The sequence below is a fragment of the Electrophorus electricus genome, chromosome 3 (genome assembly GCF_013358815.1).
Source record: "Electrophorus electricus isolate fEleEle1 chromosome 3, fEleEle1.pri, whole genome shotgun sequence".
Taxonomy (NCBI): domain Eukaryota; kingdom Metazoa; phylum Chordata; class Actinopteri; order Gymnotiformes; family Gymnotidae; genus Electrophorus; species Electrophorus electricus.
In genome coordinates, this window is record NC_049537.1 from 3,920,969 (window position 1) to 3,935,634 (window position 14,666).

General features: G+C 39.4%; 1 protein-coding gene across 1 annotated transcript; it reads right to left on the reverse strand.

Moving 5' to 3' along the window:
* Window positions 1-525: 525 nt before the first annotated feature.
* Window positions 526-13,116, reverse strand: dpt (dermatopontin). The gene is made up of 4 exons (XM_027000688.2): window positions 12,582-13,116; window positions 1,524-1,649; window positions 1,169-1,276; window positions 526-1,031 (listed from the first exon to the last, which is right to left on the reverse strand). Exons 1-4 carry the CDS (start codon window positions 12,869-12,871, stop codon window positions 965-967), a joined length of 591 nt encoding a protein of 196 aa, XP_026856489.1. The 5' UTR covers window positions 12,872-13,116; the 3' UTR covers window positions 526-964.
* Between the last annotated feature and the right edge of the window lie 1,550 nt (window positions 13,117-14,666).

A 14,666-nucleotide genomic window follows, 5' to 3' on the forward strand; every position in this document is an offset into this window, starting at 1 on the left:
ACTTCTGTTCTGCAAAAAGCCCTTGAGGTGCCAAGGCAGTTCTGCAAAAGGCAGTAGAACATACAATGTCAAGCACAACAAAATGGCAACACCAGCACAACATTGGCTGGGAAAACCTGGTTAGTAACTTGTAAGTTCTTAAGATGCTGGATGACTGTGCATTGCTGGCAAGAGTTAAGTTAGTTGAGTTCATTGTGCTATGAACTTTGTCACCAGCCTTCATCTAAACATTTCCCTAATCAGTCTAAGAAAAATATGAATGTGATTAATTTCAATCTGGTTTAGGACTGATTTCAGAATTCAAAGATTTATACATAATCTGTAATTATCACACACACACATCACACACCCAACCCACACACACACACACACACACACACACACACACACACACACACACACACACACACACACACAGCATCTACAAAAACACACAAAAATCACACAAGCATTTCTCCACACATGGCAGCTAGGTCAATCCATTATAATTGCTGCCATAATTACTAAGTAGCAAAACATCAGAAGTCGGATTTATATTGCAATGCTTTACTATGAAACAAACCTTCAAAATGTGTCTTTTTGCATTGAAATCATCACTGTGAAAGACAAGATACCAGGACAAAAGTCTCTCTGTCATTCAACAGGGAAGCTAATGCTCTAATAAAATGGATATTATATTGGTTCTTATGTAGCTACCTTAAAGTTTTGATATAAACAAAACACAGCAGAATATTTGCCAGAACATATACTGGAGGTATCAAGCTTGTCAACTGCTATTACTAAGCGATTTACATTATTTGGATTTGGTGCATTGAAAAACAACAAATGAAATATGGAAAATGAAATATTTTGCAAATGTGAAATTCTGTGGTTTTACTAGCATTATCATAATATAAGAATTACATAGATCAAGATGAACATAATGAGTCATGCAGGATTTTTTGGGTGCTTTCTAAACCACAACTTAGACGTTCTGAAATTGACAATCAAAATCCGTCATCCTGCATAGGATGTACTTCCACTGCCTATCCCTGGAACACAGTAGAAACAGAGCATTCGACTGTAAATGGAATCACCTTTATTTCCACTACATGGTTCATGACAGCTGTAGAGATGATACATGAACTATGCCAGAGGCAAAATGGTGGTTGCAAAGAAGGTGTAATACCTGAGCACCCCACTGAAGGTGGTCTGAGCTCCCCTGATGAAGTAGCCATAAGTGGGAATGACCATTTCAGCCTCTTCCCTGTGGTACTCTGGAACATCAGAGGTCTTCCTATTGGTCATCAAAAAGGAGGATTTTGTACAGGACAATGTTCAAAACGCATACAGAGATTCTTAACGTAAAAGTTACCATCTTCCTATAGCTAGAGTGTCTCTGGTCAAAGTATGCATTTGGTTACTATTGCCATTTTCTTGAATTCTATGTTGAGAGGGTAATCAAATGAACCATAAATACACAATACATTTGCTGCTTATGGTTTGTGGTGAGTGAGCTGATGTTTTTGAAACTGATAACTCACCAGCAGGAGTAAGGGCACCTGCGGCTGTAGCGACAGCAGTAGAACTGCCACTCCCGGTCCAGAACTGCGGGGAAGTACTGACTCTGCACGCCCGCCACCAACCCATTATTGGAGCAGGTGGAAGACCTGCAAGGAGAGACAAGCACAGTCAGAGGTGCTTAGAATGGAAAGCACACTGCACCAGATTCTGTCTTCTGAATGAGTGAAGTTACGAACAGTTAAGGTCTGGACAGGGTTGCAAAGCTTCTCTGATATTGGTCGTATGCACTAGCCTACAACACAATCAAGTCTGACTCAGAAAACTGCAGACACTTAGAATTATATCCCATGTTTTTATATCCCAAGTTATTGGAGATACAGCTATTAGAGTGAATGTATTTTTGGGGGTATCTAAAATACTGAAGAAGGAAATCTAAGCCTTAAAATATAAAACAGAAGCCTATATGGTGTACATAGATAATGTTTTAATGTCTACTATGAATGGCATTCTAAATTACCTTAAAAAATTAAAACCTGACACAATTTTAACATGTTTAAAACATAAATAGTTCAAAAACACATGGTGCATGTTGAGCCTGTAAAGTCATGTAATTTGAAGCTTCTCACGTTCACATTTTTCCTTCGAGCCTTTTGGACTGATATCTTTTGTCACTGATATCTTGCTTTGTTCTTAGCATTCTGTTTACAACCTGTTATAACTACGACATCTAAACTGAACTTGTTTTAATAAAGATCAGTCCACTCAAACAAGTTTGCACATGCCATAGCATAGCAAGATGTAATATAGAATGTGACATAGCTGTAGAACTGCTGTAGATTGGATAACCTGCTCACCTTTATGTTCCTGAATCATTCCACAATGACATTGACGCTGCTAATGTTTTGATTTTTCAGACTAATGATGATGTGATTTTGGTTTTTGGTCTTCTTGTGAGACAACAACACACTTCAGATGCAAAGGTCGCATCTAGAATCAATTCTAGATTCATATTGCATAAACTAATGATGTAATAACACATGTGGTCAATAAACAAGTATATAAACAGACAATTCTGAGCTGCTTTTGCTCCCCAAATAATGTGCTAGAGCACAGAGGTCTAGGTCTGTTCAGCCAGTGAGAGACTCAGCTCTGTTCAGGATCTCACAAGCTAAATTGTACAATAAATAAATTAATACATATTACTCCATTTTTTTCCAGCACCAAAACTAACTAAACAATTGCCTGCTGTTGTTTGTTTTTTTTTATTTGTTGTGTCATTGTATCATTGTCTTATGCACAGTAAAAGGCTACAGATGATTATGGGTTTTGTTCACTTTCAATAATAAACACATAATAATAATAAACACATTTTGAAAAAAGCATTTGCCAAAAACAGTCAACCTCAAGGGATCACTTGGGGAGCCATGGGACTATAGAGAGGCAGACATTTAGTCTCGCTTCCTCTCCACTGGGTATACCAGGCCAACAAAACTGGCCTGCACTTGAGGACTCAAAACAACATTATATTAGCAAGCACTTTATGATCAGTAAATTCAAGATTCAATGAGCTCATTTAAAACTCAAAATATGTTACATTAATCCTTCTAAAATATGTCCATTTATTCCATCTTTACACTATTAATGTTCAATATCTTTGCTTAATATTTAGAATGTGCATTCATATATTTTCTGTTCTCCACCTTTACTCATTACAGCTGGAAGCAGCCCCAAACTGATTTAATCTGTCAATAACACTGACATTTTAATAGCCTAAAGAATTTGTAGCCTATTTCTTGAGGTCAACACAGACCTTAAAACTAATTAACCTATGGTGTGAGGTGACTGATAGGCAGGAGATGATTGTGTGGTTTTCTGTAAATACAAGTCTGTTGATGGTTGCTGATTGTGTATGGTCCATGCAGGATGTTGTCATCACAACAGATCTGCCACCATCAGGCCTGTCCCTGTGCCCTGCAGCCAGCAGATCCAGCCCATCGTCATGACAACGCAGACGCCTTGGGAAATAGCTCCAACTATGGCTAAAGGGATCCACTACTCTTTCTGAAATGCAATCTTTGTCAGAGTACAAATCAAAGTGACTGCTTATCTAGGGTGAAGAGTGAGTGAACAAAGGGAGACAACCATTGTTCTAGAGGGTGGAGTGCAGAGAGGAATATTTGTCCTGCACAAACATGTAAACAGAATTGGCCCCTCACTTACATACATTGATCATTATTAAGCTACACCTATTTGTAGAGATATAACTCACTGCTGTCATTGCGAATGGACAATATGAAAGATAAGACTTTATTAAACCCCAAAGAGAAATTAGTGTTCCAGTATTGTGCATGCAAGACAAACATGGAGTAGGGGTACTTGGACATAATAAAACTAAAATAAGATAACACTTTATTGATTATGAAGGAAATTGCAGTAAAATAAAATACTGTTCAGAAATTCTACACTATCTGTATGATGTGTGTGTGTGTACATACAACTATAGCCATGCTAAAGTGCAAAGCCTACTAAATAGATTTTACAACAATATAAGTACTGCAGCTACAGCTACTGTTACAATAAGGCCACCGGAGCAGCTACAGTTAGTGTTACAGTATTGATCTACTGTAATAACCACCCAAAAGAAGCTGTACAGCTTGCCACACTGCCCTCCCATCCCAACTTGTCATACAGATGGACACAGATGAAATGTACGTGCTCACCACCCAGCGGATGGTGACCGGAGCCTAACATTCCGGAAGTTCACCACAAGCTCCTTTTTCTTCCTGGTGTTTAGTTGGAGATAATTGATGCTTAACGTATTGTAGATTGAATAAGATAATTGCTGCTTAATTTAATGTAGATTCACTAAATTAGGTGAGTCAGATGAGGTCAAGCTGGCTTTTTTTATTTATATAATAATTACAGTTGCGCTAAGAAATGCACCTTACATGTAACTACACTATGGTGGCACAGTGCAGTATACTTCGTACACAAAAGCACTTTACCCAATATTATAGGCCATTCATGTGAATTGTGTAGATTCATCATCTGAGACGCAGATCATTTTCCTGTTTGCTAATAAATTAAAATAGACATTATGTCATCCACAAAGCTGAAGCTTTTTATTTGTATTTCCCATGCCACCTTAAATGGAAGAATTTAAAGACAAACAAATAAACAAACAATCCCCCCCCCCCCCAAATTTAAGGTGGGAAGGAGGAGTTGATGAAGAGGATGTTGAGGTGGAATGGGATTGAATAAGACAATTATGGCTTCATGTTTTGTTTTTGTTCAGTATTGGTAGATAAAGAGCTGTGTTATATTTGATATTATGCGATATTATTAATGGATTATTCATATACATATAAATACATACTTTTAGCCAAGAATAATCTATTTTCTTTAATTTTTGTTCAGCAATAGCAGCTTTTCAGTGCATTTAGTATACACTGCGTTCCAATTTAAACAAATGATATTTTTCCCCGATTTTCCTAAATGGTCAATGCAAATGACTGTCAGTATAATTTAAGTCATCAACCGTTAGAGTATAAATCGAATTTTATTGAATAAACCTCCCAATAACAGTATTTTTTAAAAATAAACTCAAAATGCACTGTTCCAAATTTTTATGCACAACAGAGTTTCAGAACATTTTATAGGTTGTAAAGAACTGAAAACGGTCATTTGTTGAATTTGCAGCATTAAGGTCACATTTACTGAAAAAGCCATTTCAATTGAAAAAATAAAATAAAAAATCTTAGCAGGCCAAGTTACATGTTAACATAGGACCCCTTCTTTGATATCACCTTCACAATTTTTGCATCCAATGAACCTGTGAATTTTTGGAGAGTTTCTGCTTGAATTTCTTTGCAGGATGTCAGAATAGCCTCCCAGAGCTGCCGTTTTAATGTGAACTGCCTCCCACCCTCATAGATCTTTTGCTTGAGGATATTCCAAAGGTTCTCAATAGGGTTGAGGTCAGGGGAGGATGGTGGCCATACCAGCAGTTTCTCTCCTTTTACGCCCATAGCAGCCAATAACACAGAGGTATTCTTTACAATACGAGATGGTGCATTGTCATGCATGAAGATGATTTTGCTGTAGAAGGCATGGAAGAAAGTGTTGTCATAAACTCTATATACTTTGCCAAAGTCATTTTCACACCTTCAGGGACCCTAAAGGGACCTACCAGCTCTCTCCCCATGATTCTGGCCCAAAACATGACTCCAACACTTCCTTGCTGACGTCACAGCCTTGTTGGGACTTGGTGGCCATCCACCAACCATCCACTACTCCATCCATCTGAACCATCCAGGGTTGCACAGCACTCATCAGTAAACAAAACTGTTTGAAAATTAGTCTTCATGCATGTCTGGGCCCACTACAACCGTTTCTGCTTGTGAGCACTGGTTAGGGGTGGTCGAATAGTAGGTTTATGCACAACTGCAAGCCTCTGGAGGATCCTACACCTTGAAGTTCGTGGGACTCCAGAGGCACCAGCAGCTTCAAATACCTGTTTACTGCTTTGTAATGGCATTTTAGCAGCTGCTCTCTTAATCCGATGAATTTGTCTGGCAGAAACCTTCCTCATTATACCTTTATCTGCACAAACCCATCTGTGCTCTGAATCAGCCACAAATCTTTTCACAGTACGATGATCATGCTTACGTTTTCATGAAATATCTAATGTTTTCATACCTTGTCCAAAGCACTGCACTATTTGACACTTTTCAGCAACAGAGATATCCTTTTTCTTTCCCATATTACTTGAAACCTGTGGCCTGCTTAAGAATGTGGAACGTCCTTCTTAAATAGTTTTCCTTTAATTAGGCTCACCTGGTAAACTAATTATCACAGGTGTCTGAGATTGATTTCAGTGATCCAAAGAGCCCTGAGACACAATACCATCCATGAGTTTAACTAAAAAACAAAAAATTACAAAACTTTATGACACTTAAATCCAATTTGCATAATAATGTGAAATGCGGTGTATGACTAACTTGGCAAAAATTAGGAGCAGCTACAAAAGTAGCTTAAAACATTTTAATTTTCTGCATTCAAATGTGAGATTTGTTTCTGAATTTGGTGACATTTCAAATTATTCAAGGAAAAATACACACATAAAGATTGTCTCCCATTTATTGGTAAGGCAAGGCAAGTTTACTTGTATAGCACTTTCTCTGTCACTTATAAACCTCTTCTTCAAACTAAAATATTGGAACATAAGTTCTAGTGAGGCCCGAATATCAGAGCACACAGCAATGATCTGACAAAGCTACATCCTTAATAGAGGCTGACCATGATAGTGCGTGCTCCCAGCCACATGCTGAGAGAGACCAAAAGAGTCCAGTATGGCACTGAGATCCGTGACATAATTGTTCTTGGGATTTTCAGTGTGTCACCAGCAAAGTGGTCAAAATCAGTGGAAATAAAAGATAATATATCTGTAAATTCATAAATAAAATCTGCATTGTACTTTGGAGGCCTGTAGAACACATTACTAGTAATATTTTTGCCATCCCTTTCAGAACTGCACAGAGATACTCAAAGGATGTAAAGTAACCAAATGATAACTGCTTGCACTGGAAGGAACCATTTAATAGAACAACTGCACCCCCACCTCCACTCTATCATCGGTGTATGATAATGAGTGGGGCTTCTGTTGGGATAGAGAGTGAAGCTATCATTCCCGTGGAACTGCAGTTGGTGGAGGAGCTTGACACTTATGAGAAGGTGTGGGTGATGGAAGTGGAGACGAGGCAGTAGATGAGGACATAGGATGAGCTGGGCTGATTTTAAACTGTACCTGAGGCTGGCTGACATAGAAAGCGACCGCTTCGTCACAGCTGATACCAGCTTCTGCACAATCGCTGGGATGTTCAGGTGGGGTAAGGGCAGTGGACATGAAGGACAGTGTAGTGTCGTCAAGGGACTATGGTGTTCCTGGAAATTGATAAGCTTAGTCATCATTGTGGCTCTCTTCCAAAATCTGCAGCTCCATTGGGGCACTCACAGTGAGGGAAAGATTCTGGAGCGATAAAATCCACTAATGCAAGAGAGTCCTTCGGTGTTTGGGTCAATGTCAGCACTAATAAGAGTGGATAAATTGTGCAGCAAGAAAATTGTCTGTCAGAGTATTGGGAACCTCATGTCTATGCGCAGTCTATCTCACCTAAATAAATTAAATCTTCCCAAAAAACAGGTCAAAGTTGTCAATAAAGTTTAGACTGTTGGACCTTTCGTGTAGCCAAGTGGTCAATCCTAGAAGCCTTGAGAATATATTTGTTCTCCATTCAGGCAGAAGACCACTGATAAAAATTTGATCATGGAGCCTTCTTATTATGTTGATATTGTGCTGACCTTATTATTAACCCAAACTTCTGCTTTCTCGTCTCCATGTCTTGCTGACATGGACAGTAATGTGCTTCTCTGTCGTAAATTGTGACTATCCAAGCTCTATTGTGCAGTCATCCAGTATTTTTTGCATTTTTTCTTCTAACTCAGAGACTGTGATGTAGGGCTCATATCAAACCATGAGTTCCTGATATTTCACACCACTCACAGAGTTGTCTCTGACAAAGAGGGTAACTACAGTGTCCACAGGCTCTATGGCTCTGCTGCGATGCTCAAGTTGGCTGGCACTTACAGTGTTAATTTCACTGCCTTTGTGAGGAACCGCTCTGAGACTTTGCAGTGGTTCAAGTCGGTTCTGCAAACGAAGTGATCTTGTTTTGTACTCCAGTCTCTGTGCAGCATTGTTAGCATTAGCAGTAGATGAACGGGTGACGCCTGCGCGGGTGAAACACAAAATTACAGAGCTGTACGTAGCACAGCCTTTTGTTTGGGATTGGCTGCAACCTGGACCCGCTGCTCATTTCTGTCATCTGTACTCATGATAGCAGGTCATGTGCTCCGCCGGCTAAGCTCTGTGTGTCTCCGTCCGCTGCTGGCTTCTCCATTGAGCCCCCGGTCAATGGTCTGCTGCCAGCACTCCCACACTTTGATACTCCTCCCACAGCATAGGAATGCCAGCTCTTAAACTGAGATAACAAGCTCAGAAAACACGTTTCCAGCACTGTTAATTTCTGTAGAAGTCTGTAACAATTTTGGCACGTGTTCTAAAACCTGAAGAGGTTTCTTTTGGTATTCAGCAGGAATTTTCCTGTTTGTGTTTCTGTAGCACGAGTCTTAAAAATATGAAAATCACAAAGAAAGATGATCACTTTTGGCTTCATAGTTCTTCTGACTTGTCTGAAAATGAGATCAGAGATTGAAAAATTTGAAAGATTTTTCTTGAAAAATTGAAACTTGAAAAATGAGCTAAGCAGAGAAATGTCTGAACAAAAAGGAAGCAAGAAGCAAATAATAGACAATACAACTGTTTTTGCTTGACTGAAATGCATGTTTTTTCCTATAGTTTTAATATTATGTGCACCAGCTTTATTTTCATACTACTATCATTAAAATTCTGACTGGCGAGGTTTTATAGTATTCATGAACAATTGCATTAAGGACAGCTAATTTAAAATTCAGCCCTGTGTGTATTTATTAGGCCCCAGGTGGTGCAGGAAAGCAGGAGGAAGAGGAGGAAGAAGAGGACGATGGAAGCCTGCTCAAAGCAAATCTCCAAAAAGTAGGCAGATCTCAGTGCAGACCTGCTAGGCCCACACTGAACCCAACTAATTCCAAGAGAAATTCCCCTGTGGACCATTTGAGCAGGAGCAGGGCTGGTACAAGGCTGCTGCAGGGCGCAGTGGTCCTGGGCAGAGCTTCTCTGAAATAGCTCCCCAATGCCAGACTCCTCCTGTCCTCACAAGCTGTGGAACTGTGATCTCCTGCTTTCCTCGCGTTGCTATGTGGCAGTTCAGGAACATGCTCAGACATCATAGATGAATGGGACCCGTTATACTCATATGACCTTCTTTTCACTCATAAAAAGGGAGGGTTTTGCCTGAGGAAGTGTGTTTCTGGATACAGCATGAATGGGTTGTGCCAAACCCTCTCCAAAAGCACAGGAAATGACTCTGACATTTCTAGTTTTTGTGTATCCGTGCTTCACAAAAGCAAGGTGGCACATTGCTTCCTGACAGCCACACTGAACCTATTTAATTGCTGAATATTAAGCACATAATACATAATAATGAATTTATATAATCTCATCACCTACTTACAGACATCACTGAAAGACAAAACCTTTTCAGCATACTGGTTCACTGCAACTGTACATTCTGTAGATACACTGAGAATGTTTATTAAAGACTGTAATAGAAAAGAGCATTGTTTTATAGTCAGTTATTTAAGGGAAATTACTCTGCATTGGTCTAAAATAAGAATTACTATTATTTTAGAATTTAGAAAATTAGAATCTGTCAGTTTGTATATGCTCTCATGATATGATGGAAGGTGATGGACTACATCTCCTATTGTGTAATTTGATTCCCATCATGCTCTGTAGTGCACATAAACACACACACACACACACACAGAAACACACAACCACCACCACTACCATCATCACCGCCTCTTGAATTTATTAATGCAACAAAACCAGCAAAGTTTGGATCACAGTATGTAAAGGTCACCATTACTGCACAATAAGGGCATTTATTGTTTGCTAATAGTGAACTTTCCTAGTCTTCCATGTTTAGTGCCATGGAAAATTATAAACTAACCTGTTTTTATTAGGACCAAGACCACATACCACTCAACATTAGACCTGCTGCGATAGTCCTTTTTTCAAACCCTCATCTTAAGAATTATTTTAAAGAGAAAATGATGAAAACCTGACTAATCTTTATTTTAAGTAAACCTCATGAACCTAGAAAAAATGAAATAAAATAATATTCAGTAATAGGCTGGAACACTTTGTAATGACACTTTTGTTTGGCTCAGGTCTAACAGCACCTTTGTCTAACAGCATGCCCTTGGAGAAGGCAAAATAACCTTCTCAGAGACTACAAATCTACAGACTACAGAATCAGTATTACCATAAACATTTTGCAGACCAGATCCTCTCTGGTCTTGAGATTCTCCTCACAGCAGAGCCTTGCAGGTGGACTGAGGCAGAGATCCGTGAGCAAGGGCTTGACTGCAGGCCTTTCTTTTTCTCTTGCTACATATAGCTATTAGAGGCATTTATACATGTTTACATATAGTACGAGTCGTGTTTATAATAATCCTTGCAATTCACTTTCAGAGCAGACCGCATGTTAAGCCTGTTCCTGATCTGTGTTTACATGGAAGCTTGGACCATGGGGCACATGAAACAAACTCTGCTATCTTTTCTCAAAAACAATACAGCAACATCTGAAATTAGAATGCAGATGGTGGAAAGATATCTCCACTAGTTGTCCCTATATATCTTGCTTTCTTCAAATGTAGACTAAAGACATTTTCAAGCAGCACTTGAATAGTTTATATAGAGTGGTTTATGTTCCCACCAGTTAATGGGTTATAGGTGGCAAGAAAAGGTCTCCTTAAGCCAATGCTAAGTTGTAATTAACTTTATCATAAAAAGTTTATATCATGTTATGAAATTCAAGAGGCAACCATTCAGACATGGTTCTCTGTGGTTCTATGAAATCTTGTGAATAACCATGTTAAAATAGCCATCTTATTGTTTCTTAATATTTTTGTGCCAATGTCTCCATTGTAAACAACCTAAAATTAATAACCACCACTTAAGATTATTTGCTCAGGGTTCTTTATAACATTCAAAGAAAATTACCTCAGTGCATCCAATCCCTTTCTTCATGGCATATTTCTGCCATTAAACTTTCAAACAAGGTTCATAGTATTATGATGCCCAAAAGTATAATATGATGAGTGTTTCCTCCTTTGGTTCAGCAATCCTCTAAACAGGCGCATGGTGAAAGCATTTTCCCCATGCTGGACAAACTAAGGAACCCGGAGTCTTTTCTTTTAAGTCTGGGGAGATTTTGCACACTTTTACACAGTTTCAGTTGATGAACATTCCCGAGTATCTGCTCATAAAAGGTCCCTATATATGAAACTTAAAATGTCTGTGTATGAAACTTAAGTGACCAGTTTATGCATTTCATTTGGTCAGTGGGTGACTGATTTGGAAAATTGAGGTGAGATAAAAAGTTATGTGGCTCAACCAGAATATCTGCATGTCACTTGTAAGGCTTGCCTGGTTGGCTTTCCCACCATGGTAAACAAATAATTGCGTTACCTCAGCAACCACCCAGCTCTGCAGTCCACTATGCAGTGTGGTTATATCACAGATTTACACAAGAGCTCACATCTTCCCATAACGTAATATGAGTTTCATGACCATGAGCATGGAAAAATCCATTTCTCTGTACATTCCACAAATGCATGCACTGTATTTTGCACACAGTCGAATTACCATACATGGACATCTGTGCAACAGGCAGTCTGTCTGCTGTTGGTGTTACCATAGGCTTTTGACGTGCGTACATCTGGTCCAAAGAGCTGCATGTTCAGTTGGATTCATTTATAAAATTCTTTGGGCCGGTTTCCAGCTGCTGGGCTTTATTCCTCTCTGAGGAATGTTTGTTCACCATATGGTCTGTATCTGACATATTTGCAGTTCTGGTGCACAGTTACAGTAAACTAACCTTTTTCTGTTGAGTTGAGGACAATTTTTCCAACCGCTGTGCTAGACTGCAGACTGAGACACACTTGTACTTACAATTTGTACTAAACTCATCACCACAGAGATTAAGCTGTTTTGTAAAGGCAGAAAGAATAGGATTAACAAATACTTGCATATCTGCTTTTATATCAAAGCCCTAAAATTGAATCTGCAGTTTTAAATTAGATCAGTAAACAGCACTGGGCATCTCCATGGAGATACTGGCAGCCAGATATTGCCAAATACTGTCGTCATTTTCCAACTGCTTAGAACAGCTGGCGGGGGAGTCTGGGACACAGATAATGCTCTAGAAAAAACTTGCTGCTCAATCAGACCAGCCACCTTATGCCACCTTCTGCTACTCTACCCTTTAGTGCAGCGTATGGCCTCAGGAAACACACACACACATTTTATACATTGCATGTTCTGAAGTTACAGAGTATGAGAACAGACTTACCACTCCATCCCAGCACGGTTAATATCATCCCACCAGCACTCGGTGGGCTCTCCCAGGGTCGATGGGGTCGGCTGACATTCAAAGCTCCACAGGCGGTCATTTCCCTCTTTTTCGCTGAAGTAGCTCCTGATGGCCACCAAGGCCTCGCCGTGTGGGCACTGGAAGTTAAAACCCTGCCGCCACGTATTGACCCACTCCTCCTCATAGATGTAGTTCGGTTGGGCATGGACCACAGAGACCAGCAGTAGCAGTGGCATGGCCAGAGCCCAGAAAGCAGAAGATGTGTTCATCTTAGCCTTGAGCACCGAGGAACCTCTGACTGCTCGCGCCGCTTGCCTTTAAACCTCCCCAGATGTTTGCTCTCCAGATGTCCTTTATCTGGCTTTAGAGGTAATATGTAATTTGCATTCCCTAACAAACCGTTATGGTTAACTAACCTTTTCCTGTGTTTTCTTCAAGAGGCCTTTTTTCAAACAATGTTCAAGACTGCTTTACGGAGAATGGGCTGGATGCCTTAAGTAAAATCCCCCTTAGAGAACTCCTGAAAGGAGGGGAGTTTGAGGTTGCCAAAGTAATGATGCTATTCCATTTGCCTGAAATGAAGGGAGGGCTTGTTTTCATTTTATCAGATATTGACTTAAACATCTTGGAAGAGTCACAGGTGTTTGAAAGGAAACTAACATATGTGAGAACAGTTAGGATAAATGCCAAATCTATTCTTGAGCATACGCCATCATTCAGTTGGAACTCTAAACACTCTACACAGTCCGATTACCAATCTGACATTAAATTTACTATCAGCTGTGTTATTAACATCAGCAAAAAAATTTCAAAATTCTCTGAGCTGCAAAGGCAATTGTCATAACATGCGATGCCATTTCTCTTCACCCAATGTTATGACACATTTTAATGTCACTAAGATTCTGCGTCATTTGACATAGCTGACATCAAAGTTGACAAAGGCAGCTTTTATGACAGCTGAAGCTTGTTAGCATGAGCATTTATAAATATTTATGTATATTTATATCAGTTGTAATGAAGGGCTTATGTAGGTGTCCTGTAGCCTTCTAAACAATGCCTTCAGTAAAGTGTTACTAAAAAACACCAAAGAGTGGATCCTCTGAGAAATGACTACAAGAGGCTGCTGTCACAACAAAGTGTCCTGGCAGCCGGTTTAAGTATGTGTAAATATGGAAAGGTTAAAAAGATATTTGGTTATGCTTTCATGGAGGAACTGTATAATGGGTTGAAAAATGTGTCAGTTAACTCAAGGAAAGACCATTTGAATGAACTGTTTTAGTGGATGAACAGCAGTTGGCAGATAGAAGGGACAGATATGAGGGCCAGCATCCCGTGGTTGTTTGGTGGTCAACAACACTGGGTGTCTTTTTGCTCCTGGTGTGGAGCTGACATACTGGGAACGTACTGGGAATGCACTACTTTAGGAACACAAAGAAATGCAAAGGAAGAGATGCATTAATATTATGTGTGTGTGTGTGTGTTTGTGTGTGTGTGTGTGTGTGTGTGTGTGTTTGTGTATGTGTGTGTTTGTGTGTGTGTGTGTGTTTGTGTGTGTGTGTGTTTGTGTGTTTGTGTGTGTGTTGTGTGTGTGTGTGTGTGTGTGTGTGTGTGCATGTGTGAAACTCAATATACTTTTGTACTCCTAGTAAGAGTTTTTCCTTACATGTCTTTATCTCAGAGATAAGGTTCAGATAAGCCTTAAATCTTGTAAAAATAAACGTCTCAGTGAAGTCCAGATAATAAACAGCAGCCATTACTTATTGAGAGGCTTCAAGTTATTATCAGAGTTCAAACATTAACTGATCTTACCTCTAAGTTTATAGAATGCATAGTAAACTTTGTACATGGCAACTAGCAACCCACCTGTAAAATAACAGGTGTATACATAAAGAGTGCAGTCTTCGCTTAAAGGAGGATTTGAACACAAACTGAGTAAAGCAAAGTTGTTGTTTTTTTAATTGCACTCATAAACTTTCATCCACACTGACACACGTTATGTAATCATATTCCAGCAGACAAAGGTGTCTTGGGACATGTGGTAGCCACATCTTGAATGTGGCCTTG

Bases quoted from the DNA above. Each gene is read 5' to 3' on its own strand.
- dpt (XM_027000688.2), bottom strand. From the start codon at position 12,871: ATGAACACATCTTCTGCTTTCTGGGCTCTGGCCATGCCACTGCTACTG. The intron at 1,277-1,523 runs GTGAGTTATCAG...GATGACCAATAG, and splicing joins AGGTGCCCTTACTCCTGCTG to GAAGACCTCTGATGTTCCAG. The intron at 1,032-1,168 runs GTATTACACCTT...ACTGTGTTCCAG, and splicing joins ACCTTCAGTGGGGTGCTCAG to GGATAGGCAGTGGAAGTACA.